The 24,797-nt window shown below is 36.9% G+C and overlaps 1 protein-coding gene across 1 annotated transcript; it reads left to right on the top strand.

Annotated features, from left to right (window-relative positions):
* VWA3A (von Willebrand factor A domain containing 3A) lies at positions 1–22,379 on the top strand (the record flags this gene model as incomplete). The annotated part of the gene is made up of 31 exons (XM_080354136.1): positions 1–65; positions 305–425; positions 1,087–1,211; positions 1,290–1,364; positions 2,716–2,770; positions 3,530–3,628; positions 4,685–4,791; positions 5,065–5,190; positions 6,056–6,164; positions 7,339–7,404; positions 7,906–8,031; positions 8,606–8,744; positions 8,835–8,938; positions 9,164–9,244; positions 9,796–9,890; positions 10,472–10,591; positions 11,418–11,492; positions 12,186–12,330; positions 13,298–13,496; positions 13,798–13,868; positions 14,473–14,631; positions 14,901–14,991; positions 15,167–15,277; positions 15,856–15,953; positions 16,099–16,248; positions 16,829–16,937; positions 17,667–17,811; positions 17,948–18,092; positions 19,113–19,264; positions 21,542–21,668; positions 22,278–22,379. 31 exons carry the CDS (start codon positions 1–3, stop codon positions 22,377–22,379), a joined length of 3,492 nt encoding a protein of 1,163 aa, XP_080210262.1.
* Positions 22,380–24,797: the final 2,418 nt, after the last annotated feature.

Below are 24,797 nucleotides of genomic sequence, written 5' to 3'. Positions count from 1 at the left end.
ATGGATACATGCATGAGGAATATGGCACAGTTGTTGGACAATGATCAGTTTTTGGAAAAAGTTGGGTAAGGTTACAGTTGCAAAATCTTGTTGAGACTTTGTATGTAAACCTAGAGTAAATAACTGTAGTTTGAATAAACTAGGTACTCTATCGCTTCAAAACGTATATCATGTATCAAATGGGACGTGTAGACAAATGTCAAAATATAGAACAGTTCCTACAGAAAAAACTTGTAAAGACTTTATGATAATACAGAAATATTATGGGTAATGAAGTCATCCCATAAAATTCATTGTCTTGTAGGGTGACCACAACATCCAGTCGAGAGGTTGATTGTCCACCATGGCAAGATTTTACTACATCTGCTCTAGGACCAGATAATGGATTGGTGGTCACACGTGTCAACGAGACGCAGGATCTGCTGGTAGTCAAGTTTTCCTGCTAAATGGAGCAACAAGAAAAGCAACACATGCCCAGTATAAATACAGAGTGGAGAATAAATAAGCTGATAGACAACTTTTATGTTTCCTTACATATATTTGCATATGCACACAGGCAATTTAATGAAAGTTATGAAACTAACATACAGTGTCTCTGCAGAGATGTATCAGTCTGTGAACAAATCAGGCAAAACAATACAGGTAGATCAACTGCTGATAGTGCATTTTTCTTCAGAAAAGCAGAAGACAATATATATCCCTTCAAACTCTGTGGGATGGGTTTTGGAGATACTCAATTTTTCTTCCTTTCTGGTAAATCACTGGAGTATTGATTTTCTTTCTTTTACTAAAATCTCCTATTCCTTGTCTTCCTTCCTGTCTCCTCCGAACTAAGCTCTCCTTTCCCTTTCTTTAGCTCACAATCTAAGGGTATTCTGAAACCTTTAGCTCACAATATGAGAGTATTCTGAAACCTGCTTTTCCGTTGCATCCCACATCTGAAAGAGTATGCCAATACCTAAAATTACGTTGTTCTCGGATATGCTGCCTACTAGCAGCTCTCCTTAGGACTTATGTTTCTGTCACATTTGAACAGCACATTTCATTTCTTATACCGCATTTTATTTTTTCTTATTTGATCTATAGAGAGTACAAATGAAGAAAATACAGTCTGAAAAGGTGCAAACCACAGAAGAATGGCTGAGAAACTACAGTTTAGAATCCTTGCAATTAACATTAAAGCATCTGATAAACAAAGGCAACGTTATTTTGTAAGTGCAACACCGTCCTTTCTTTACTCAGTCCTAATTTGTCTACATCTCTGATGCTAATTATGCACAGTGTTCCAGGGATTCGAGAACTGGTGTTGAAGAGGTTGAATTTACAGAAGAGACCATTACCAATTTTGAGTCCAGACTTTCTGAGTAAGTATCTGTCTTGTTTATGATATTGATGTACAGACTGTATCCCCATCTGCCATGATTACAGGTACTGCTGCAAGTCTTAATTTGTTATCACTGGGGACTTCAGAGTATCTCAGCATTAAATTCTTTCTGCTGAGATTTAGGGTAGGTGATAATTATATGTCACTAGAGCTGAGGTTTGCGGTTGGTTTTTGTTGTTGGTGGTGTTTTGTTTGTTTGTTTGTGTTTGGTTTTTGTTTTTTTTTAATGAGGATGCCTATCAACCAGGTTTTGAACTTAAACAGTTGCATCGTTTTAGAAAGGCAGCTAGTGAATGGTTAGGTTTTCACAAGTAATACTGCATATTTTTGGGTTACGTTTACTGTAACTTGGATGAGTTTCAGGTCATGGATCTAGTCACAAAATGCGGAAGGTAAAAGTTTTCTCAGTGAATTTTAAATGTATAAAATCAAGGAAACATAAATGGAGGAAAACATCTAATGAACAGGTTCAGTAAGCTGTAGAGTACTCATAGTGGTTTTGCTGGTCTTCAAAACACTTGATAGACTGTTCTTAGGGGTGCCACTACATCTACACACCCCACTGTGTCAGTCATGAAGATCCAGAACTGTCAGAAGGTTCAGCATCAGTACTTGGGTCCTGTGCCATCTAAGCAAACTGTCTGCAAATCTGGTTTAAAAAAGAAGTAGCTTTTGTGTTTGGAAAGAGCAAACAGTATTCCCCCTTTGAAATGTCAATTTAAACTTTTTGTTCACGTAATTGTAAAAACTGTGCACATGGTATTAAAAATAAGTTGATAGAAATAAAACAATTTGTGAGGACAGCAAGCATTTTATTTTATTTCAGGTTATACCTATTTTAAAATGAAATTGTTGAAAGTTGAGCTGCAGTTAGTCTGGCACTTCTGTGAGCATGATGCCTTTTAATCACAAGGTTATATTTCATGAGTGTCTTAATAAGAGTGCAGTTTGTATTAAATACATCCCCTGACAATAACCTATGTGTAATTAACTAAACTCAGTTTTGCCTGAGCTTCTGTTGTTTACAGATACCTGTGGTGAATGCCCCTCTCCTGTCTCTGAACAGAATAAGTCAGCAACTGATTAGAAAACAATGATCCAGTTTTTCAGACAGCTACATATCTGGTCAGTCACACAGCTTTAGGGGAAGCAGGATGTAAATGGTTAGCCCTGCAGCCACTAGTTGTATGAGAACCCTGAAAACAGTATTTTTAAAAGGTGATTTTGCATCTATGAGAAAAAAGATGTGATGAAAACAAATGGTTGAAAGTTACATTGATACACAATGCAAGAGAATGCCTTAGCTAAATGTGTGCTATGCCTTTTGTCAGAGTGATTGAACTTTATCAGCAGCGAATTCAGTGGCTGTTGCAGGACAGCAGAAAGGTAACTTTAACTTTGCAGTATATTTTTAGAATGGAACTGTATACAGCATTAAAGAATAAATCAACTTTTGAATAGTAGTGAAAAATAGCTTCCAGAAAGCTTATGTATTTTATTTACTGTGAATTACGCATCATCATGTGCAGCGATACTTGTCTTGACAATGGATTGTTTTTCTTGATTGTTCATTGGTATGCAGTTTTTTGCTTTCTAGATATAGTAATTTTCTTTCTCTTAGCAATTTTAATCATCAGGTTCTCTCAGTGCAGTTTAAAGGCAATTCTGAGCTTACCCTCTGTGACTGGAGTGGAGCTGTCTTGTAGTCTGTTGTGCCCTCTCTTGCACAGCTGGTTAATCAGTTATTGTGCATAGCAGGGCGAATAGTCACGAATGGGAAGTGGACATGACTCCCTCTTGAAGGGGATAGAGAAAGAAGCAGCATTTCAAACTCTAGCTTCCACTAAGTTGCTTGATTTAACCTGAAGGAGATGCTGTAAACAAAGTTATTTTTCATCCTCTGAAATAATGAATAGGTTGTCTTGGGAAGGAGTGAATATGACTCACTGATGAGGATAAACGAGAGCCAGTAGACCTCTCTTTTTTTTTTTTCTTGGCTTTGTCACTCTGTCATCTTTATGCTAAAAAGCTTAAAGTGAAAATAAGTACCTAATGTTTAATTTTAAAGTGGTTTTGTACAGAAGAATCAGGAACATTTTGAACTTTAGATAAGCTTAGTATTTACAAGTACTTTTCTCTTTCAAGGTGTTTGGCCTTATAAAAGGAACCAAAGTTGGACTTGTGGTTCATGTATCTGATACAAGTTATGGACATAGACTACTGGATTTTCAGAAGGCCCTTTTGGTAAATAATAATAATGCAGACTGTGGCAATTATAACATATTAATCAAGTTCTTGTGTAAGTGCAAGCCAGGAACTAAGTAGAAAAAACTCTGCTCAAATTCATAATATACAATACAGTAGAAGTTTTGTGTTGTAGAAGAGTATGTTTTAAGTGTCTTTGAAAGTATGTTCCTTGGTCATGTCTAGATCCAAACAAACTCCAGTATGTACCATAATAGTAATACTTTTCATATTAATATTTAGAAATGTCTTTATTCTTGCACCAGCATTCTCAATGGAATAAACTTGCCTAACAGAAACAGATGCAAGAGCTAGAACCAAGTTCTTCATAGAGCTATTGATTTAAATGTAGGTTTTTTATGCCTTTATGTTGTGTCACAACAAGGCACACCTCACAATTTTGATCAGAACCTTGGTAAGTTTACTGCTTCCTGAAGTCCCAAAAGAAAGTTGTGCTTCATTGTGCTCTTTATTTTTATAAAACTTTTATGTTAAGGAAGATACAATCTATCTGGTTTGCTGTATAACTTTGAAACTTTGTACAATTTCATTTCCTGCATTCAGGAATTATTTAACTTTTATTTCTGTTATTTGCATTTTTCATTTGTGCATTTTCAGTAAAACTACTTTAGGAAAACTCAAGTTCCACATAGTCTGGTTGGCTCAGCCTTAATACCTGAACTATTGTTTGGCCCTATCCATTAATATGCGTGAAACATTTTTTTAGTAGTTGCTTGATGAGTGAATATGCCCATTCTAGATAAGTATTATATATTCTTTCATGTGATCATCAACTGAAGAGAAAAACTGATACCAGTACAACAAATATTGCCTGCCTCATGCCCCATTAACAATCTGGCTGGTTTACTATACATTTGCAGGTTTTGTCTCTGTTCCAGATGTTTGAACCCCTATAACTTTTTCTTGGAAGCTTTTCTCTGTGGTAGCTGAAAATACTGCTGTCAGCTATTTTAGGAAATTACTATTTTGATTCTTTTACATAATAACCCTACTAGAAGCAGCATGAATAGTAATGCATTACTATTTTTTTATTAGTGCTTAATAGATGAACAGCTATGTTATAAGAAGCAACTCTACTGCCTCTCATTCAGTACAGAAATTTCACCTCTGTGGGAGAGTCCAAAAAGCATCAATGTTCACGTGTAAGTTCAAGTCTTTGAAAAATAAAGGTGTTTCAAACAAGGTCTCCATTTAATTAGAGCAGTCTCTTGTAAATAACAAGTACTGGCTTTCATCTTGTGCCTGCGGTGATTTGTAAGAGGGGAAAGCAATGAATTTTAAGTGCATTCAGTGATTTCAAGCTGGTTGTTTATGCCTGAAGTATCTTTGCTGCTCCTGTGCTTTGTAGTAATCTTCACGATCTATGTTATTTAGTACCTGCACATTAAGTGTACATGTCCCTTTTTTTCCCCTAGGCTACATGAAGCAAAACAGTGGATACAACAGCTGGAGCCTGGTCGAGGCTGCAATTTGCTGAAAGCCTTAAAACATGTCCTTATGATGAAAGAACTGAATTCTCTGGTTCTCATATTAGGAAGCTGGTAAATTCATTATCTGTTGCAACAACCAGCTTTAACTTGGATACCGAATTGGTACTAGAATCTGAACTTGATACAAAAATAAACAGAGAATTTAAGATCCAGGTTTTATGTATTTGTAGTTCATACCACCAAATTCCTTTATTTCTTCCCTTTTTTACTATTTATAAAACTTCTCTTTTCTCATACAAACCTATGTTTTTCCTTTGCAGATATGTTATCACAGTAACTCATTGAGAGTCTTCTAGCTCTAATGTTACATCAATGAAAATCTTTCAGCACCATTAAGGATGTCACTGAAAGAGTCTACATCTCTGGGAAGATTAGACAACAAGCTAGATTTTGCTGTAAAATAAGCATTGTCTTTTCTCTGTCATCTGGGTGCTGATGGAAAAGTTAAAGTGTCTGATTAAATAAACAAAATCAGGCTGAGATTAGATAAATTTTGGATTTAAATTCTGCAGTAGTGTTGTTATCATTTGCAAACTTGCAGTACTGCAGTCAAGATTACACGACAAAGACTACAGTAAGGATTCTGGGAGTGTTACTGTGCTCCTAATTTATTCATTTTATTTATTTTAAATGTACAGAAAAGGAATAGTATAAGCTTGGCAAGCTTGATATTTAGGGTAACAGATTACATTTCAGCTAACTTACTGAACACACAGTTCTCAAACCCCTCTAGTGGTACCTCAGTAACTGTTGAAAGAGGGAGAGGAGGCCAAGTTACGTTAAATTACTGGATTACATTCCCCTGATTTGTTATTTTTTTCCCCGCTAAGTTTTCTTCCCTGTCTCCTTCAGGATGGCCATTTTTCCCCATTTGATTACTGCCATTGTTATTTTTTTTTCCTTATTTATATATCAGCCCTGATCAGTCTTCAGAAATATTGTCTGGCTATGCTCAGCAGTGCTTGCTGGGGAGAAAACTGCAGATTCATGCTGTTACATATGATTGCACCCATCCTGCTTCTCTTGTAAGTAGTTGTGTTAATACTTACTTCCTTCAGAGTCCTGTCATTTGTTTCCTATTCACCTGCAATGTTTTCTCTCATAAACGTGTGGGGAAGCTAACTTATTCATTAAAGAGTTCTTCATCTAGAGCTGTATTTTCTTTAGAGCAGATTTGCACACCTGAAAAAAAATTGTTTGGAGCATTCATCTTAGTTCATACAAATGCTAGGAGTGACAACCGAGTAATGTTGACAGGCTTGGCAGCTGAAGGAGAACAGTTATTTCCAGATAATCATCCTGTGTGTTAGATGACTTTGGGGCGAAGAGCTCTTTTGCAGGTGAAAGCAGAAAAAAAAGAGGACTTGAGGAAGGCAATATTGCGGTAGGGACAAGGGGGTAGGGAGAGAGATCATAGGAGAAAGGCAAGGACTTGGGAGCGAGATCATATGAATGTAGCAGTCTCTGGGGTAGGAATATTTTTGTACGGAATAGCGTTAGTGCAAGACCTAGTAGCCTTGCTCAAATTACAGTGTTCGTCATGAACAATGGTTTGGATGTTAGTGATTACCCGAAGGAAGAGAACAGAAGGATAAGCAGTTACTTTTTATTAGCTTCTGCATAGAAACTTGGGTTTAGATGTTGATTGCTTGTTTAAGCTTATCCCTAAGACATGTAATGACTTGGTGGCAGGGAGGACACGTTTGAAATCGTGATTTGAAGAGAAGATTGGATGCAGTAAGAGTATTGCGGTTGAGGGGAAAAGGATTGCAGTGGCAGATGATAGGAGAGAAGGAGATGGAAGAGTGCAAAATGGCAGCAAAGTATTTAAGAGGTAATTGCGGGTGAGGAAAGGATAGCCTGATGTTTATAGCTGCAGGCTTCAGCAATATGCCTGTGATCTGAGTAGCACAAGCCTGCCTTCAAAGGAAGAGAAAGCGACTGGCACTTTTAACACAAGGTGAATGAACTTGGCCCTTGTCACCTCTTCTGTAAATTTCTTTACTGAGCTAGTTTTTCAGCCCTATTAAAGTAAGACTGATAAGAAAACAAAGAGAATATAATTACTTTGCTTTCTCACTGCATGTACTCAAAGATTCTTTCTCTGTCTCTAACTGATAATTGAATACCAACAACCTATGTTATCAAAAGAGACAACCAAATCAAAGTTAATATTTTTCTTCCTATTTATACATGTAGGCAGTTCTAAAGAACCTTGCAGAAGCTGTAAGGGGCCGTTATCACTGCTATTCTTCAAAGGGAGAGGTAGGTGACAGCTAGAGAGGCAATGTGTTTTTCTCTCTTTTTGATGATTCTTCATGTTTAGAAGGTAGTTACCATCTGAGTAGAAGTTTGTAGCAAGACCTGGTGCTGAAACTTGTTGATATTACACTCTATTCCCTCGTCCAAATTATTGATGAATATATTGAATAATATAGGCCCCAGTACTGACCCTTGAGGCACTCCACTAGGTACAGGCCTCCAACTGGACCCTGCCCCATTGACCACAACTCTCTGGCTTCTTCCCTTCAGCCAGTTCGCAGTCCACCTCACTACCCAATCATCCAGATGGCACTCCCTCAATTTAGCTGTAAGGATACTGTGGGAGACTGTGTAACTTCTATGCAGTGTATTAGATGTATTTACACTAAATTCTGCTATGCCAGGCAGTCTTGTATAGATGTATGCACATCAAAGAAAGCTGTGTTTGATTGGTATTTGAATGATAGTTAACTTATCTTTCCTCATTTGTTTTCATATGTACAGAATTTTGATAGCAGTGATGTCCATCTGCTACTTCAGGAATCTCAGAAGGCTAAGAACCTACTCAAGAGCATCAAACAGTCTTTTCAAAGAAGAATAGGTGGCTCACTTATTAGTAGAATAGAAGAGGTATGTATCTTTTTATTTTCAATGTACTTTAAAGTGTCAGCAATAGAAGTTTTTAGTGTTCACAGTATGAAAAAAATATGTATGATTAATCAAGTAAATAAGTGAATTTTTAATATTTTGTATTGGCCATTGCAAGAACAAATTAAGTCCAAGACCAGTAAAGGAGACGTTTTGCTAGACATTCTCCAAAATGCAGCAAGTTTTATAGACCAACCAAAATGCAATGAAAGGAACATTTTGCCATGATCATAATGGAAATCTAAGAGAATGGGTAGCCTAACTGTATGCATGATCATTTAATGAAGTTCCAAGAGTCCTCTAAGGAAAAAGATACTTACTCCTACCTGATTAAGGCAGACGCTTAAATGAGGTGAAAAATCATAAGGGCTTGTCTAAATCTATGACTATTTAGGAGGACCAATGAGATAGCTATTTTCAAAGTATTTGCTCATTGAAATCCCAGCATACTAGTGAACATAAGTGAAGCTAATATTCCATGCTGGATATTTTTGATTGAGGGTAAAAGAAAAAGTATGCTAAAACTTGCAAGAGTTTTTCTTAAAACCCATTTTAGGTTTCCACAGAATTTGCAAATACAGCACCTTCCAGCTTCTTACCAAAGCCTCCAAAGCACGAAGGACCGTTAGTTATTCAAACGCCATGTGTCCTGACCAAAACCTCAACAGACTGGTTAAAGACAAATGGATTGAAAGGTAGAACAGAGAAAAAAAACTTGACAGGTATGAAACATGAATTAAAGACACAGCATGTGTTTTATTTCATTTCTTTGCTCCTTGCTATAGCTAAAAAGTTAAACCTTTATCAAGTTTTGGCTCCCAATGCCTTCTCTCCTGTGGAAGAATTTGTACCTATTCTTAAAAAAAAAGTATCATCAGCTCTACATGAGGTAAGTGATAAGGACTTTTTTTTTTCCTTTCTATTGCTACATTTTCCTAATTAAAATTGGTACTTTATAAGATGATGAAACTCTACAGGCTTTAAGTAAAATTTTTGTTGTAGATTCAAGTCAGATACTTATGCCATTCTTAAGAATGATTCAGGAAGGAATTCCATGTTGGTGTAGCCTATACAGGCTTCTGTAAACATGTAACTGTATTATTCATCCTTCTAGAAAGCGATGATGCAGTTTGAATGGTACGATGGAACTGTGAAAAATATCCATGTTGACCTACCGGTATTATACAACTATCAGGTGAGTTGTCCATAGTGATGTGGCCTTGTCAGAGCCAGATTGCCATCTAATTACTCCACATTTTGTGCTCCAAAAGCATGCTACCTTATAGCTTTTTTTCTAATTTGGTGTCCTTTTCTAGCTTAATTTGCCCTCATATGTATTATGTATATATATGCTTGCAAAGATCATATTCTATATAGTTTGGGCAAAGTGCCTTAATGTCTTCAAATTGATACTGTGTTAAAAATGATATGTGTTTGAAAATGTTGTGCTTATTTTAAATGATGTGTTTTATTATGAACACTGCCTAGAATTGCTATTGAAATTGCTATTTGCAAGGGCAAATCTGAAAAGACCGTAGACCCCTGGTTATTTTTTTATCATTATATGTTGTTTTCATGGACTGTTCTCTCCTGCCTTTACTGAGAATGAAATGCTACTGTAGAAATGAATGAAAGTCATTACTTTTTCCAAAATTATGCTGTCATGTTACTTCTGGATTAAGCGCATTTGGCAATAAAGGACTTATTTGAACTTTTTAACTTAAATTTTCTATATTTTATCAACAGAAAATGCTCGCTAAAATGGTAAGAATCTATGAGAAACGAATTGACTGGCTATCTGTTGCTAGCAGAAGAATATGGGGAAGTGTTTGTGAAAGGAGGTATTGCACTTCAATAGTCCTTTTTTCCATGTATTGGTGGTAGTTCTTATTTGCCAGCCTTTTCTTTGTGGCTAAGTCAGCACCAAGTAATGCAGGGCAGAAAATAGTTGGATGTAGCCAACAACAGTTGCAGATATGAGCAGTGTAAGAAATCCACTTTTGAGAACAGATATTCAGCTTTTTTTTCATGATCTAGTGGATTTACTGAATCCAGTGAACTGCAATTTCCATGAGACAGAATGAGAGTCTTAAATTTGAGTTACCCAGCAAGCAGGCCACACTTTTCAGACGTGTTTTGGATATTCAAGTACATATAAGGAAGAGGACCTGGTTAGGGTTCAACAGCTATTATATTATGGCACTACATGTGCCAGTACCCTGATTGTTGCATAGCTTAAGAAATATAGAGTTTTCCATTATAGTTACTTATGATTTGCAGATTTTTTTCTTTTAAATTTGATTCAGTGTTTCTATATTTGGATACATATCTAGATACTCTCTTTGGTGAGTTAAAGTGCAGTGAAGACAAGAATACATAATTAAATAAGATATTCTTTTGACAAATAACATCTCTTATATAGGGTGGTTATACTTGTTGATATATCAGTGACAAACTCCATGCACATCGTCCATATCCAACATTCTTTGCGGCTTTTGCTTGAGGAACAAATGTCAAATAAGGATTACTTCAATATTATAGCGTAAGCAACTATTTAAGATGCTTTTAAAATAATTGTAACAGTGCAATGAAAGGAGTGTGCTGAGACATCGTAGTTATTAATGGGCATATTTAAGATTTTTTAATTGTATTTGACACTTTATGATGAAGAGCAGCACTGATTTAACGTTTGTGGGTAGGTGTATGGATCAGATGTGCAGAGACAAGATTAGTAATTAAAAATCACCATTTTGGGTGAGGGTAACTGAAACCAATTGCATCTTACCTGCAACAAATTTTCTTCCTGCTATATTGTTTGTAACAGTATCAGTTCACATGTCAGAAATTTTTTCTGGAAGAGGGTTCTGGAGATGTCTCAGGTACCGTAACAGAACCCCTTTATATTCTACAGTAATTTCAATGCTTTTAAAAATAAATAATAGCACTAGAATTTTGTACTCAGCACCAGTGGTCAGAAATATGTGGTGCAACAGCTGGGCAAGAGACAGCAGCTCATGCAGTTCAAACCTGGTAGGAGAGCGGAGCTGTTCACTTCACAAGAGAGAAACAGGCAGCATCTGAGGGTCGGGGTTGCTTTGTCACAATTCTGCTGAGCTTTTACCAGCTCACTTAGTGTCCTGTTCAGGAAAGAAAAATGTACCAATACCTTGAAAATCCGACAACCCCTGAGTGATGGATAAATGTGAATAATTAAATTGTTTGAAAGAGAAAAGAGCATCAGGTAATTTTACGTCTGTAATACTCCAAATAAGATTTTTATTTTTCAGTTAATTTACTCAGTTGGTTTGTTTTTGTTTTTGTTCTAAAATGTAGTCTGAAAATTAATTGCTCTTATCTTTCCATAAAAGATTTGGGAGTGATGTTTTGCCTTGGCAGCTGGAACTGGTTCCTTCCCAACCAGAAAACTTGCAAAATGCTTGGAGGTAGGATCAAGTAACTTTCCCATACATCTGAATTAAATGATTGTAGGTACCATGAAACAGAGTTAAACAGCATTGTCAACAATTTACAAAATTTATAAATGTATCATATTACAAAAATAGTTTGCGATAAACTGTTCTGTACTGATTGTTTGTGATTTTTTTAATGAAAACAGCATTATGAAGTTTAATATGTCCTAGTGACTTTGTGTTTCATACGTATACAGAATATATATGTGCACACACGTAGAAGTGTCTGTGTATGAAATGAACAGGTTACATGAATAATTGAAAACTGCTTCAAATTCAGCTGGTATGGGAAAGCTAAACTATGGTTTTTCCCTACATGCAATGGAAACAAATGTTTGTAGAGTCACACCCTTGGTTTTATTATACCTCTGTGGTTTCATTTTTATTCCTGTAAGTTTACTATATCACAATTTTTCTATGTAAAATTAAGAGAGAATTCTTTCATCTCTATGCTCTGAGTCTTATCTTAAAAACTGGTTTGCCATGGCAGCAGTACAGTAACCAGAACAAATAATTTGGGTCATTATATAATCTAGTTTTGCCTTCTCTTGTCAAAAAATGTTAGGCTTCTGTGCAGTGTTATTCGAGACGTCTAGTTCTCTTCTTACTTTAAGCAGAAAACAAAGCTTTTGTTGCTTCATTCTTTGAACTGCAAACATCTTTTAGGTGGGTGTTGGGCTTGCATTGCAAAGGGAGTAGAAACGTCATGGGTGCTCTGAGGAGAGCTGTGGAAGTAGACTTCAAAGACAAAGAAGTACACACATCACAGGGACTTTACCTGCTGGCTACTGGAGTACCTGATCAGGAAACAGTAAGTATTGTCACAGGGTTTGAAACTGTTCTGTAAGTTCCTATCAGAATGAATCTCTTTTTTTGTTTGTTTGTTTCTTTTGGCTAGTCACCTTAGCTTGTTGGCAGAATACTAATTCTTTACATATCTAAGCCAGCACAACTATCAGGATCTCAAACTTCCATTTCTACGATCTCAATTCATGTGTTGGAGGTAGCAGTTGTTAATACTGTGTGAATCATAGAAAATTCAAGAGGTGTTTTTTAGGATTCCTTTCCCATCTGCCCATCATTTCACTGTGAATTACTGAGTTTGAACACACCAACTCTGATTTTTTTTAATATCATTTCTGTATAACTCATGGGAACAAAGCCACAAATAATTTTATGGTGGAACTACATGGTACACTATGTAGAGATGGCTCCTGTTTTTAATAACAGGAATCCATTGCTTGCATGTATGGTCATAGTGCACGTGCTCTGTGGCTGTTCAGACACGTGAACAGCCTGGGATTTCTGAACATGCAGTAATCCAACTGGAAGAACCATGCGTGCACAGTAGGGTGTCTCTTGCTTTTGTTACCAAACTTCTGGAAATTCTGGGCAAAAGTCATTAAAACCCCATGTGGATAGCAGGAAAATTATGGATATGTGCAAAAAGGCAAGTGAATAGTTCCATCCCTAGTTCTTTGCTTCAGTGCAAGGCTACCTTTAAGTCCTTGACTTTGCATCTTTGATTCCTACAGCTGCCCCATCTCATGTCATGGCTGCAGCAGTGCTGTTGCCATTGCCATTAGTAATAATGACAGTTTTTGTATATGTGCGTGATTTGAGGAGGCAGTCAGCTACTCTGGATGTCTTCCCGTACTGAATTGCTGAGGTCGGGAGTGTTTGTACATCGGTTCAGGAACCAGTGGAGTAGGTGGGAGTTCATCTAAGGCAGAGGGTCACTATTGATTTTTCTTCTGTCTGTCTTCTCTGTCTTGCAGCACAGAGTCAGTGCTTATGTGGCTCAGGTTTGCAGAGGTGTTGATTTGCATCTTCACATCTGTCTGTTTAGTGTAACGGAGGCTGTTGACTCCAGTGGGATTATTCCAGCCCGCTATGCTAACCCAACAGAAACTGCCGTTGCTTTTAGAGAAATAGCACAGGCAGGCAATGGGAGATTTCATTGGTTTGGAGAAGCAGGTATGTGAAAAGAAAAGTCAGCACATACTTCTCTTTCATTAATGAAATAATATTTATTATTGTTTTTTCCCCAGAAACCAAGTAGTTTACTTTTTAGAATGTGATAATACAATACTAGCATTGATATAAAAACAGAGGTCCTAGTTTGATTGAGGCTTTTGATTGTATTGCAGAATATTATAATGAAGCCTTAATGTAGGAATTTAATATTTTTTTAAATATTTGAATATTTTTTTTTCTATTTGAGTATATTTTGTACACTTAAGCATTCCACACTGATTAGCATATATTTGATTATCAGGTATTTTTGAAAGTGATGATATCACTGTCATTGTGTCTGAAATGGAAAAAGCAAACAACTACTCCCAAAAGGTATTAATTATATATATCTTTTAAAGTTATGTTTTTCTTCAGAAAAAAAATCAACAGCATTTGTTTAACTAGACTGTATCTCTCCATATTACAGCACATGACTTTTTCCAAAGGTAGAAGCAACTGCGGCAATATAGCCAGCCTAGCAGTACAGTTGTTGCTTCTTACAAAAGTGTCATTAAAAGTATATATGCAGCAAGATATATGTCCGGAAGCCCAAGCACCTTGTTGCAAGCAAGTCTGAGTCACGAAATTATTTCTAAAAAGAAGAGTTGGTGGATATTCAATGGGATTTTAAAATATTTTGTTGTCATTTAATGTTTGCATATACTTGGTTCATCATCTTCCAATTTGTTCTGGTCTTGGTTTGCGTATTGTTGCCTTTTCTTTTGGAATGTTTGCTCAGAGCAAGAAGAATTTCCCTGCTATCTGTTTGAACAAGCACAGCACAAAGGGGTTTCTATTCACTTAGATGCCAGGCATTACCAGATTAATACATTTGGTATGAATTTTATTTATTGTTGAAGTAATAAATGTCTTTGAAATGTCACTTACTTAAATTTCACATATATGGATAACTAAACGATGTGAACTTCCATTTCAGTGTGCGTTCCTAGTGGAATCCTTGAAGCAACGTTCAGTAAATCGGTCTGTTAATCCATTTACACCAGAAGGAGACTCAAACATGCTCGGGAAGAATGAGAAAAGAAGGCCACACAAGTTGCCATCTCCTAAACCCACAGCTCTGAGTCTGGCTAGAATGGTTTGAAATGGTCCCATTTTTAAGATACTGTGTGTTTGAATTTGAGATTCTACCCAGCTATCAGATGTGAGATGCTCTTTGTAAGAGAAGTGCTCAGGCTGAAAATGTGAAGGAAGCAAGACAGCACTGTGATAGTACTCTGAATTTACGTTTTAACTTGCAGGAATTAGAGAATAATAAGGGGTAGTGTCAGTCTTTAATAATTCAGTTATGATCCAACTGAAATACTTCTAAAATTTTAAATTTTGTTTAATTATATGTGCTTATAGAATATTAAAGAGAACCATGGTGCAGAGAGAAATGCTTCCGTAAGAGCGCTGGCATGGCGTCCCACTAGTGCCAAAGCAGAAATTCCACCAGGTGTGTATGGATGAGGGGCTATTTGTCTTCAGTCTCTTTGGGTTTTGTATTAATTAGCGATTTCATTTAAGTTTGTGGAAACCCTTGCGATTTTAATCTTTAATCAGACTGATAGGAAGCATTGTGGTTGTGGTTTTATCTAACTGAAGTAAGTCATAATCTTTTTTATTTATAGCACAAGCAATTAAAGAATGGCCTCAGACTGAGAATAAAATAAAGAATAAACCCAGGAAGGAGCCAGAGTCTTCCATGTCAGTATTTTATACTGATAAAGGAAGAAACGTGGGTATGTGTTATTGGCATATGATGGGCAAAGATTTTTGCTTATGAGTGTTTATGTTATAAAACTGGTAGAATGTTACGTCAGTGATAATCAATTAGCTTTAAATAGTGAGTGAAAGTGAATTTCACTTATCAAATAGTGCTGGGGTTTTTGGTTTGGTGTTTGTTTTTTGGGAGAACTGGAAGGGGTTGGCTCTTTCTATTTTGTTTTTGCAGCAGGGGGACCGGTTTTGGGTGGTTTTGTTTTTGTAAAGTCCTTTGGGATGTTTTGATCAAGGATGCTCTAATGAAAAATGTTGTTGTCACAGCCTAGATGTTTACGGAAGATTTGGTTTGGAATGTTTTTAAGGTGACAATTTTTAAAAATAAGGGGGTTTTAAGTAATTTCTACAGAAACTATTTTCTTTCAAATGTGGAATTGTTTATGAAATGCTAGTCTGTTGGTTTTGAGGTTTTTTGTTTCTGTGGTTTGTTGTTGTTGTTTGGTTTTGGTTTTTTTTAATCACCAGTCAGATGTGATTCAAAAGGACTATGATTTAAACCTAGGGCTCCCAATACTACTTTGATAATTTTCTTAACTAGGTACAGTATACCGAAAGTATCCAAAGATAATGTGCATCAGAAAGTCTGTTCCCTCTGTTACGTTGCCAAAAAAAGAGGAAATCTGTTCAAGCAAAGAGGTATTTTGCTCATTACTTATAAATTCTCATTTTAGAATTATCCATCTGAATTAATGTGAACATGTTAATTCTGTACAATGTATTATTTCTTAAACTGTTCTACTATTTACTAACAACCAGTTGTTCTGTTTGTTTGTCTTACAAGTGGCTGACCAAGTACAGTATTAAAAAGCTTAAGCTAGAACTGCCCAGATTGTTTGGTCCAGGCTGTACTCACCAAAAGAAAACTGTGGATTCTCTGCACAAGAAAGTATCAGCAAAATACTGTCGTATCTTCCCGAGTGTAGAAATCAAAGTAAGCTTTTGCTGATGTAATCTGCCTACGTCATTGAAAGGGTTGTATTTGTTTAAAACAACCCATGTTGTTCAGTGTTTGTGGCTTGGTAGTATGATGTTCCTTCCGTTATTCCTTGGTCTTTCTAAGTCACTCTTCTATTACAAAGCTAGGGAAGGTCTTTTATTCACTACAAAAAACACTTAGTATGTTTCAAGTGCAAACTACATGGGATATTTGGATCTTGATTATTTCAATTTGTGTAATGACTGGAGACAAGCATTGAAAGTTAAGTCCAGGATATTATTGCTCTATTATCTCTATAAAACTGTCAGAAATAATGCAACAGATGCACCTGTCCATTCAAATGATATCATTTTACTGCCCAGTGCAACTGGCTGTGATGAGAACTAGACTTTCTTGATTTGGGTAAACCAGTTATTTAGTAGCAAGAGAGTGACAAAAATTTTCTAACGCTATTTCATGGAGGTAAAGACAAAAAAACTAATCTCCCTGATTTCTAATGTAGACATTGCATATATAGCAGCTGAGCTCAAATCTCCTGAAGCAAGATACTCTTATACAAACTGAATTTTTCCAGGGGGTTGTGAAACATCTGCAGTTTCAATCTAAAGAACTGGAAATCTACACTGAACAACTGGAGAAAGTGTTGCAGCGCTATATACAAAGAATGCAGTGGCTTCTGTCAGGTATTGGTGTGCACCTGGTTTTCTATAAAGCACAACTTAAACGTACATAAAATCTTCTTGACTACTATTTCTAATGGAATAAATCTGAACATAATCTGGATATAAAGGTCATTCGTTTTGCATTTCATTGAAATTTTTAAAAGTATTTTTATGTCAATAAAATAGCATGCAAGAGAATTCAGCATCTCTGTAGCTGATTAACATCTAGCTTGCTGTGAAAGAAATAGGGCTGCGATGTCTTTCCTTTTTGTGTGTTGTGTTCATTAATACAAGGTTCCTGGTGTCAGAAGCTTCCTGTCAACAGAATATATACGATAACATACACAAACAAGATGAGCTTTTCTGTTTCTTGTGCTAAAAACGTGCCCTATTTAGAAGTTCAGTGTCACTGCTGGTGAAAAGTATTTTGATCCTTCTGTTGCTCATGAAGATCTTTGTTGGGAAACAGTTTTTTGCTGGATGGTAAAGTAGGAGCTACAAATTGCTTAATGCAGGTTGCTACAATTGCCTAGTAGTTAATGCTTGATAGTACTAGATTGGAAATGGCAGAAGCCTTTCCTGTTATCAACCTTTGAACTACCTAGTTTCCACACAGATTATAATTTCTTCTGTAGAAACATGCCCAGAAAAACCACTAAAGACTGAAGATTTTACAGTATGCTCGATAAAGTCATATATTCAATAAAATAAGCATATGTAATGACACTTAGTTTTAATGTTCTGGCCCAGGAAGCCGAAGATTGTTTGGTACCATCTTAGAAGCGAATGTCTGTGTTTTGATTGATACGTCTGGTTCCATGGACCCATATTTGCCACATATCACAAAAGAACTTACCTCCCTTATCTGGGAACAGCTGAGAAAAAATGAAGTCAGGTATGATGAATTACTGATTTGGTTTAGTTTTGCATTTGGTTTGTTGAGGTTTGTTTATTTATTTCAATACTGGCTTATCTGAGGTGACTGATAGTATTGGTTAGGGTTAAATGTTGTGGGCCATCTTTCTCCTTAGGTTTAACCTGCTGAGATTTGCAGAAAATACAGAGAGTTGGAAGGAGTGTCTTGTAGAGGCAACTGACGAAACATGTCATGATGCTGTGCAGTGGGCATCCAAATTCCACGCTCATGGTAATACACGCATCCTTATGGCTTTACAGGTTAGTAAATTGTATACCACATTTTGGAGAAGACGTTGTGCCTTTTGAGGCTAAAACACTTCCATCTGAGTGATAATGTTTTGGGAAAATTATTTGATCAAAGCATACAACATTTGTCTATACAAAACACTGAACAGATCTGTAATCAAGCCGCTGTTCCTGTCCCCAGGGCTCATAGATACTAGAATCCGTTGCTCATGCTAAGTTTAAGAAAAATGTGAAATATTAATGGTTGCATTAATATTTTGTGTTCAAAGAATACCGGAGAGAGAAAATATCCAGTTGCTCAAAGTGATGCTTATGTACAACTGTGGCTGTTGTACATTCACTCTGAGCCAAACAGGGATTTTAAAGAAGCAATTCTTGAATTTCAGTAACAGATGAAGAACATTTTCTCCTATAAAAATTCTCTGTTTAGAAATTAACTAGCAATAATAATTTAACACAGAGACTGAAAGAACTTGCAATATCATGTGAATAAAAAAATACATGTTGTCTTAAATGGATGATTCTTGTTCTAGACACCCTTTCAGAATCTTCTTATAAATGTTATGGAATTCATGGTGAACTGAGTCCAGTAGAACTATAAGGCATGTCTGTATGACAGACATGTCACATTGTCAATTACTGTAGCCAGTTTTTATAATATAAAAAGGCCAAGTCCTTGTGAGCGTGATTTGCAGACATTAAGCATCTTTAACTCCCACAAAATGTGATGTAAAAGTCTTCTGTCAGCAGTTCTTCAAAACTAGTTATTTTGCGTATTTCAGTGAGTCAGTTTTTATTGATGCCCTGCTTATGAATATATTGCCATATGCTACAAATTATCTACTCGTTTATTTTTCAAATTTATATCCTTGAGCTCTTTCATACTTAGTGAAAAGGAAAAGACAATACTAACTTGATTAATGATGTGGTAAATATAAAGCTATCTTAAATCATTGGAATAGTGTTTTCATTCTGAAGTATAAGGGTTTGTATAAATGTACTAATTATTTAAGCTTATTTTCTGCTTTTCAGAAAGCGCTTGGTTTCCAAGGTATAGAGGCACTTTATGTGTTGACTGATGGAAAACCCGACACCAGTTGCAGTCTGATTTTGAAAGAAATTGAAAGATTGAGAAAGAAACAAGATACTAAAATCCACACCATTTCTTTTAGCTGTACAGACAGGTATATGATACTTTGTAAGAACAACAAAAAAATCTTTGACATTACTAGTTTATTTATTATCAAAAGGCTGTGTTATCAAAATGTGCCACGTGCCCAGGTCGTTGAGCACCAGGATTGAGCCAGACATTGATGTGTGCCCACGCGCACTGGGACGGATGTTCTGGCACAGGGAATTGCCCGCTGCCCTATGTTTCCTACAGCTCATGTCCTCGAGAGACTCGTCTTCACATCCAGAGAAGCGATCTCATCACTAGTCTGCAGCACTGAGCTGATTCCTGTAGTCCTGTCTCTAGTCACATACACATCCCTACAGAGGCATAAAAAGTGAATACACTGACCTGGACTGGAATCAGCACTGGGAAGGTGCTAATGCGCGCCGTGGTGGGATGTGGGATAAAGATGTATCTTTGGATATCTCAGGCGTCTTTGTGTTGTCCAGTATTGGAGATCATGGGATAATATCCAAAAGTGTGTGCTCCTCCAGGTTCTCATTCATGGCTGTGGCTGTGTGACGCAGGGCACAGATGGCCAAACAGGTCACCAGCTCTTCAGGCTTTCTAGAGCAGGTGCACGTCCACTCTGCCACCTCAAAATGCAGCAGTTGTCCCAGGTCTTCAAGAATGCAGCCTTTGTATTCTTGAATTGAATGCAGCATTGCCTGCCAGCCCTCCCATCCCGGTAGCAGTCCTGAGGTTAACAATTTCTGGATAATGCCACTGGGTAATCTAGATGCCATGAGAAATTTTTTACCCCCTTGTAGCATAAAGTGACAAGCAGTTTTATTTCTGGTAGGTCCCAGATTGCAAGCAGCTGAACTGTGAGGTAGAGGTTGCCACAGCAATGGAATAGAGCTGTAAAAAGAGATTAAAAAGTAAAAGAAATAAAAGGTTTAGGAAGGTGAACGTGCAACAGAAAATACGGTCATAGGAAAGGCAAAAGATTTCAAAGCAGGAGTGAGAATGGATGAGGAAGGGCCAGCAGGATCTTAAGGAAGTCTGAAAGATGATAGCAATGAGAAAATAGGGCACAGCAAGGCTTGGACCCTTCATTAGAGCTTCGGGGTATTTGCAGAGCTCCGGATGGTTCAGGAGTCATCTGTGGGCATGTCTGCTAGGTGTACGCTGGAAAAAGTTGTGGTCGTATAACCACAATAATACCTGATAAAATGTTGAGAGCTTATGTATAATAGACTGGAGTTTCTAGACTAGGCTCCTGCTAAATAAATATAGTTTACACACAGCAGAATGGCTGTGAGAGCCAAACCAACACATCACAGAAAAAAGTAATTGGAGGATTTGCTTCAAAACTTCATTACTGCTCCAAAGCTACTGCTATGGTAGCTCATAGACCTCAGAGCTAAACCCCTCGAAATATGACAGTTTGGATGTCATTTTACAAGCTGTTAAGAGGAGAAGTAGTAGACTTCTTAGGAGATAGAATTATCGGTCCTAAGTTGAAAAAGCCAACTTTAAGTATTTATGTTAAGTCTTTATTTATGAATATTTTTGAGTTAAATTATTTGCATATAATTTGGGTAACTGGTCAGTAGGCAATAACTAAGTTAAGGCAATCTGATAATAAGGGAGAAAGATGTCGCTTCTGACTACGAGTTACTCTGAAAAGAAATCTGCTGCTTCCTTTCAAAGAAATCTAGTGACTTGTGGAGATTTTAGTGTTCAGTTCTAGAATGGAATCAATCCTTGCAGCTTACTTGAAATTAATGGATGTGTGACTATTTTTGACTTTGCAATGCTAGTGCTTGGGAGACAGGACTCTCAAACAATGTAGAAACGGCAGTATGAGTGTGTGATTGCACAAGAATATAGTAACAACTGTGCCAGTTATCCCAATGGTTCTTGTTGGACAATGGCAATTAATAGAGGCTTAAGCAAGAGAATAAATCTGAGACATGCACAAAATGTTCTTTCCCTTTATGAAGTTTTTCAGCTTGTGGTTTTCTTTGCCTGTGTAAAATATTACAGCCCTTTACCTGCCAGCGTGCCTTCTGGGCTTCTTGGTTTAGTTTCTTCTTTTGGTTTTACTGCTATACTGAACCTCTTGTCCAAAAATAGCTTGGGTTTGGAGGTTATGACAGCTAAGCAGTGTTACTTTCTTCATTATCATTTCTGCTTGTCAGGTGCTAACAGAAGTTTATAGTCACATCCTCCAGACTGCTTTGATGTAATATTTTTGAGGAATTCCTTGAAATTCTCTTCTACTGTTGTTGCTTTCAGAGAAATAATTTTCATAAGTAACTTACTACTTTGTTGTTAACAGAGGAGCTAATGAATTTCTGAAGAAGCTTGCTTCCCAAACAGGAGGGCGCTACCATTGCGGGTTTGGAGATGTGGATGGACAATTAGCAGCACACAGAATGTTGACAGAGGGGCTTGATGATGAAGATGTATGTTAAATAGTTCCGTTTTGTTGTATTTGGTTTTGTTTCATTCCAACTTAGTTGTTCATCAGTAGTTAAACTACATTTAAAGAAGAAAAGTCATGAGAAAAGTTAATATAGGGCTCCTTAGATACTTCTCATTGAAAATGAAAGGAGAAATCTCACTGTCTGGCTTTGCCTCTCTGCTAGCTGCCTTGGCCAGGTGGCCCAACCCAAGACAGACGTATACAATGCAATGTTGTTTTTGAAAGAGAAGCAAAAAAAAAATCTTGTATCTTGACACTGTGGCTTTTAAGCTAACTTCAGCTTCTGCTGTGCTGCCTTATCCTTACTTCTTGGATTTCTTGTATGTAAATGTAAAACCCTTATACAGTGTCAAGCACATTAATGCTCCAGTAGGAGACCTCAAGGACTGCCCAGACGAAAAATACGTTAGTGAACAGAACCATATTCAATCCCGAGCTGCTCTGCTCTTCCCTTGTAAGAACAAGACCTTCTCTGCAAGTAGGTAGGAATAGGGAGATTTAAAGCTTAGTCTCAGTTAATGAAGTTGATAGAAATTATAAATAATAAATAGGTGCAAGGTAAAGTAGAATATATTAATTCTGTTTTCAGGACCCCGTTTTCCCTTACTTTGAAGGCGATGATTTAAAGAAACTTACTCAAGAAGTGACAAAAGCTAGAGGATTCTTAAAGCAGGCAAAATCTTTGAGGTGAGTATTTATGAAGAATCTTCAATAATTGCTTTTTTATTTCATGGAAGGAAGACAAGAATATCTGATTTCCAGTGTCTGCTATTCTATGTCTCTGTTAAAAGCTGCTGTAATTGTTTTGGTTTTCTTTCCAACAGGTTATTACTGCAAAAATGGAATATAGACCAAAAGGACAAGTCTGGCTGTAAAAAAAGTGCTCAGGTGAATAGGCGCTACAAATAGATTAAGGTTTAGATACAGTTTATGTATTTCATAACATAATAACATAATAATACTAATACATAATAATACATATACTTAATTATACATAATAATACAATAATAGATAATAATAAAACATAATAATATTTCATAAGTCTAATGTAAAATGTATTAATTTCCAGCAGTGACTTTTACGAAAGTTGAAAACACTTGTAACGATTTTATTTCTTAGCTGAGCTACTCTGCAGTATAACCCAGTCTATACAAAGAGCAGTTCAAATCAACTATGTCTGGGGTGAAAGGAGCAAGGCAGATGTGCACTTGTAGTTGTTAATGGTACGGCTCTTTCTAAGAGGAAACAGCTAAGGACATTAGAGAGTTAGGACCAGATGTACTGGCTATAATAGTAATTGCTACATGGGTTGCATGATTTATCAGTTAAATGGGCAAGGCTGACTGAAAAAAGACTCCACTAATACTAAAGGCAGGCTCAGCAAACACTGGACTGTCATTAGAAAGTTGTAGGAGAGGCAGCTGGACAAACTCAAGCTCTCACAGAGCCAACATGCTGCTTTTTAACTGGTAAAGTAAAAATTACAGGAAAAGAGAAATTGCTTTTTTAGAGTTAAACAAGACAGAAGCATTTGTCACAGAGCTGTTGGAGGGACAAAGCAGACATGCAGACAACTACGGAGTGTTGCGCTAGAGAGCTTAGGGCTGCCATGTTATTCACCGATGAACTGGGTAAAGCAGATACATAGTGAGACTGTGAATATATAGTGAGAACGGAACCTGGAGCCTGGTCAAGTGTGTGCAGAATTCAGCATATAAGGGCTGATCACTAAAAGAGAGATTCTTGGAGAGGAGACATACATAACTGTCCTGTAGCAGCAAGGAGGTTGTCACAGGCGTGTGTAGGCAAAGGCTGGTGTTCCACAAGCATCTCTGTCTTTCAGCCTTCCAAGGTAAACTGTATTGCTTGTGGAGTGCATAGGAAGGAATTCCTGTTGATGTACTTCAGAAAGTACACAGCATTAAACAAATACATAATTAAACACGGATGTAAGGAAAATGGGAAGTTAATCAAGTTAATTTATATTGTTTTTCCAATACCATTTTGTCAAGGGTGATGGTAAGTCTATGCAGCTTGTATGTTTTGAATTGTATTTAAAAAACTATTCATGTGCTTGACTTATAGGATTAAATTTTACATTAAGAAAATGCGCTGAAGAGGTTTGGAGCGGTACCACTAGTCTGCTGCTTTGCAGAGCGTGCTTAAAGCTTCCAGCTTCAAGTGGAAGGAGGGAAGATGCATTCTTTATTGTCTCTGAACTGCTGGCAAGAGAAGAAGTTACAGATGATAAATGCTACTGACTTAATTCCACTTGCAGACTTTGCAGGACTCAAAGTAAATCAAGCCCTGAACTCTCCAAACTTTAGGCATAAGTAGAGGATATTTTTCCATATAGCTAATACAAATTTTAAAAGTGTAATGTATTTCTAATATAATTAGTAGCCATACAGGATCACAATTTTTCTTTCTCTGCTACTGCAGCACACTAATAATTGCGTCAATCAGTTGGTGGTATGTCCAAGATAAGATGTATTTTTTGGCAGTGGTTTAAGACTTCTTTGATGGTGCTCATTGTCCCTAATAAATGGGACAGGTTCAAGAAAAATGCAACGTAAAAGTAGGGAATAAATGTTGACATTAGTATCTGTGTAACCACAGAAGCCATAAAATAGTTGGTCTTTAGCCATTGCATCCCATCCAGCTTCAGTTCTGTAGGTGTTCTCAGGCTGTGCAGCCTCTCTCGGTGCTGCTGGAGCCTTGTTGTCTCACAGGCTGCTCAGTCCTGCTGTCTATTCTGAGCAGCTCTTTCCCTTAAAATATGGTTTCTGTCTCTGCCTGCCTACCTGGAAACTCTTGTCATACATCCTCTCGTCAATCTGAGTGCTACTTAGTCAGGAAGTCATTTTAAGGAGACACTTCAGCTATGATGACCTGATTGAGCGCTCTGTTAATGAGTTTTCTGTGTTGATCTGTCATGTGTATGTCATTTCCTTTCCTGGTTTGTATTTCCTGCCATGCAATTCACTGTATTCAAGACATAATAAAATAGGAGTTTTATAATTGACAAATATTTCTATTTTTTCTGCCAGCTTGTACGTCATGTCGTTGCCACAACTCACTGAATGTGTTGATTTTGCATGCAGTGAA

The sequence above is a fragment of the Nesoenas mayeri genome (assembly GCF_963082525.1).
Source record: "Nesoenas mayeri genome assembly, chromosome: 15".
NCBI classification, from domain to species: Eukaryota; Metazoa; Chordata; class Aves; order Columbiformes; family Columbidae; genus Nesoenas; species Nesoenas mayeri.
This window is presented reverse-complemented; position numbering and strand designations above follow the sequence as displayed.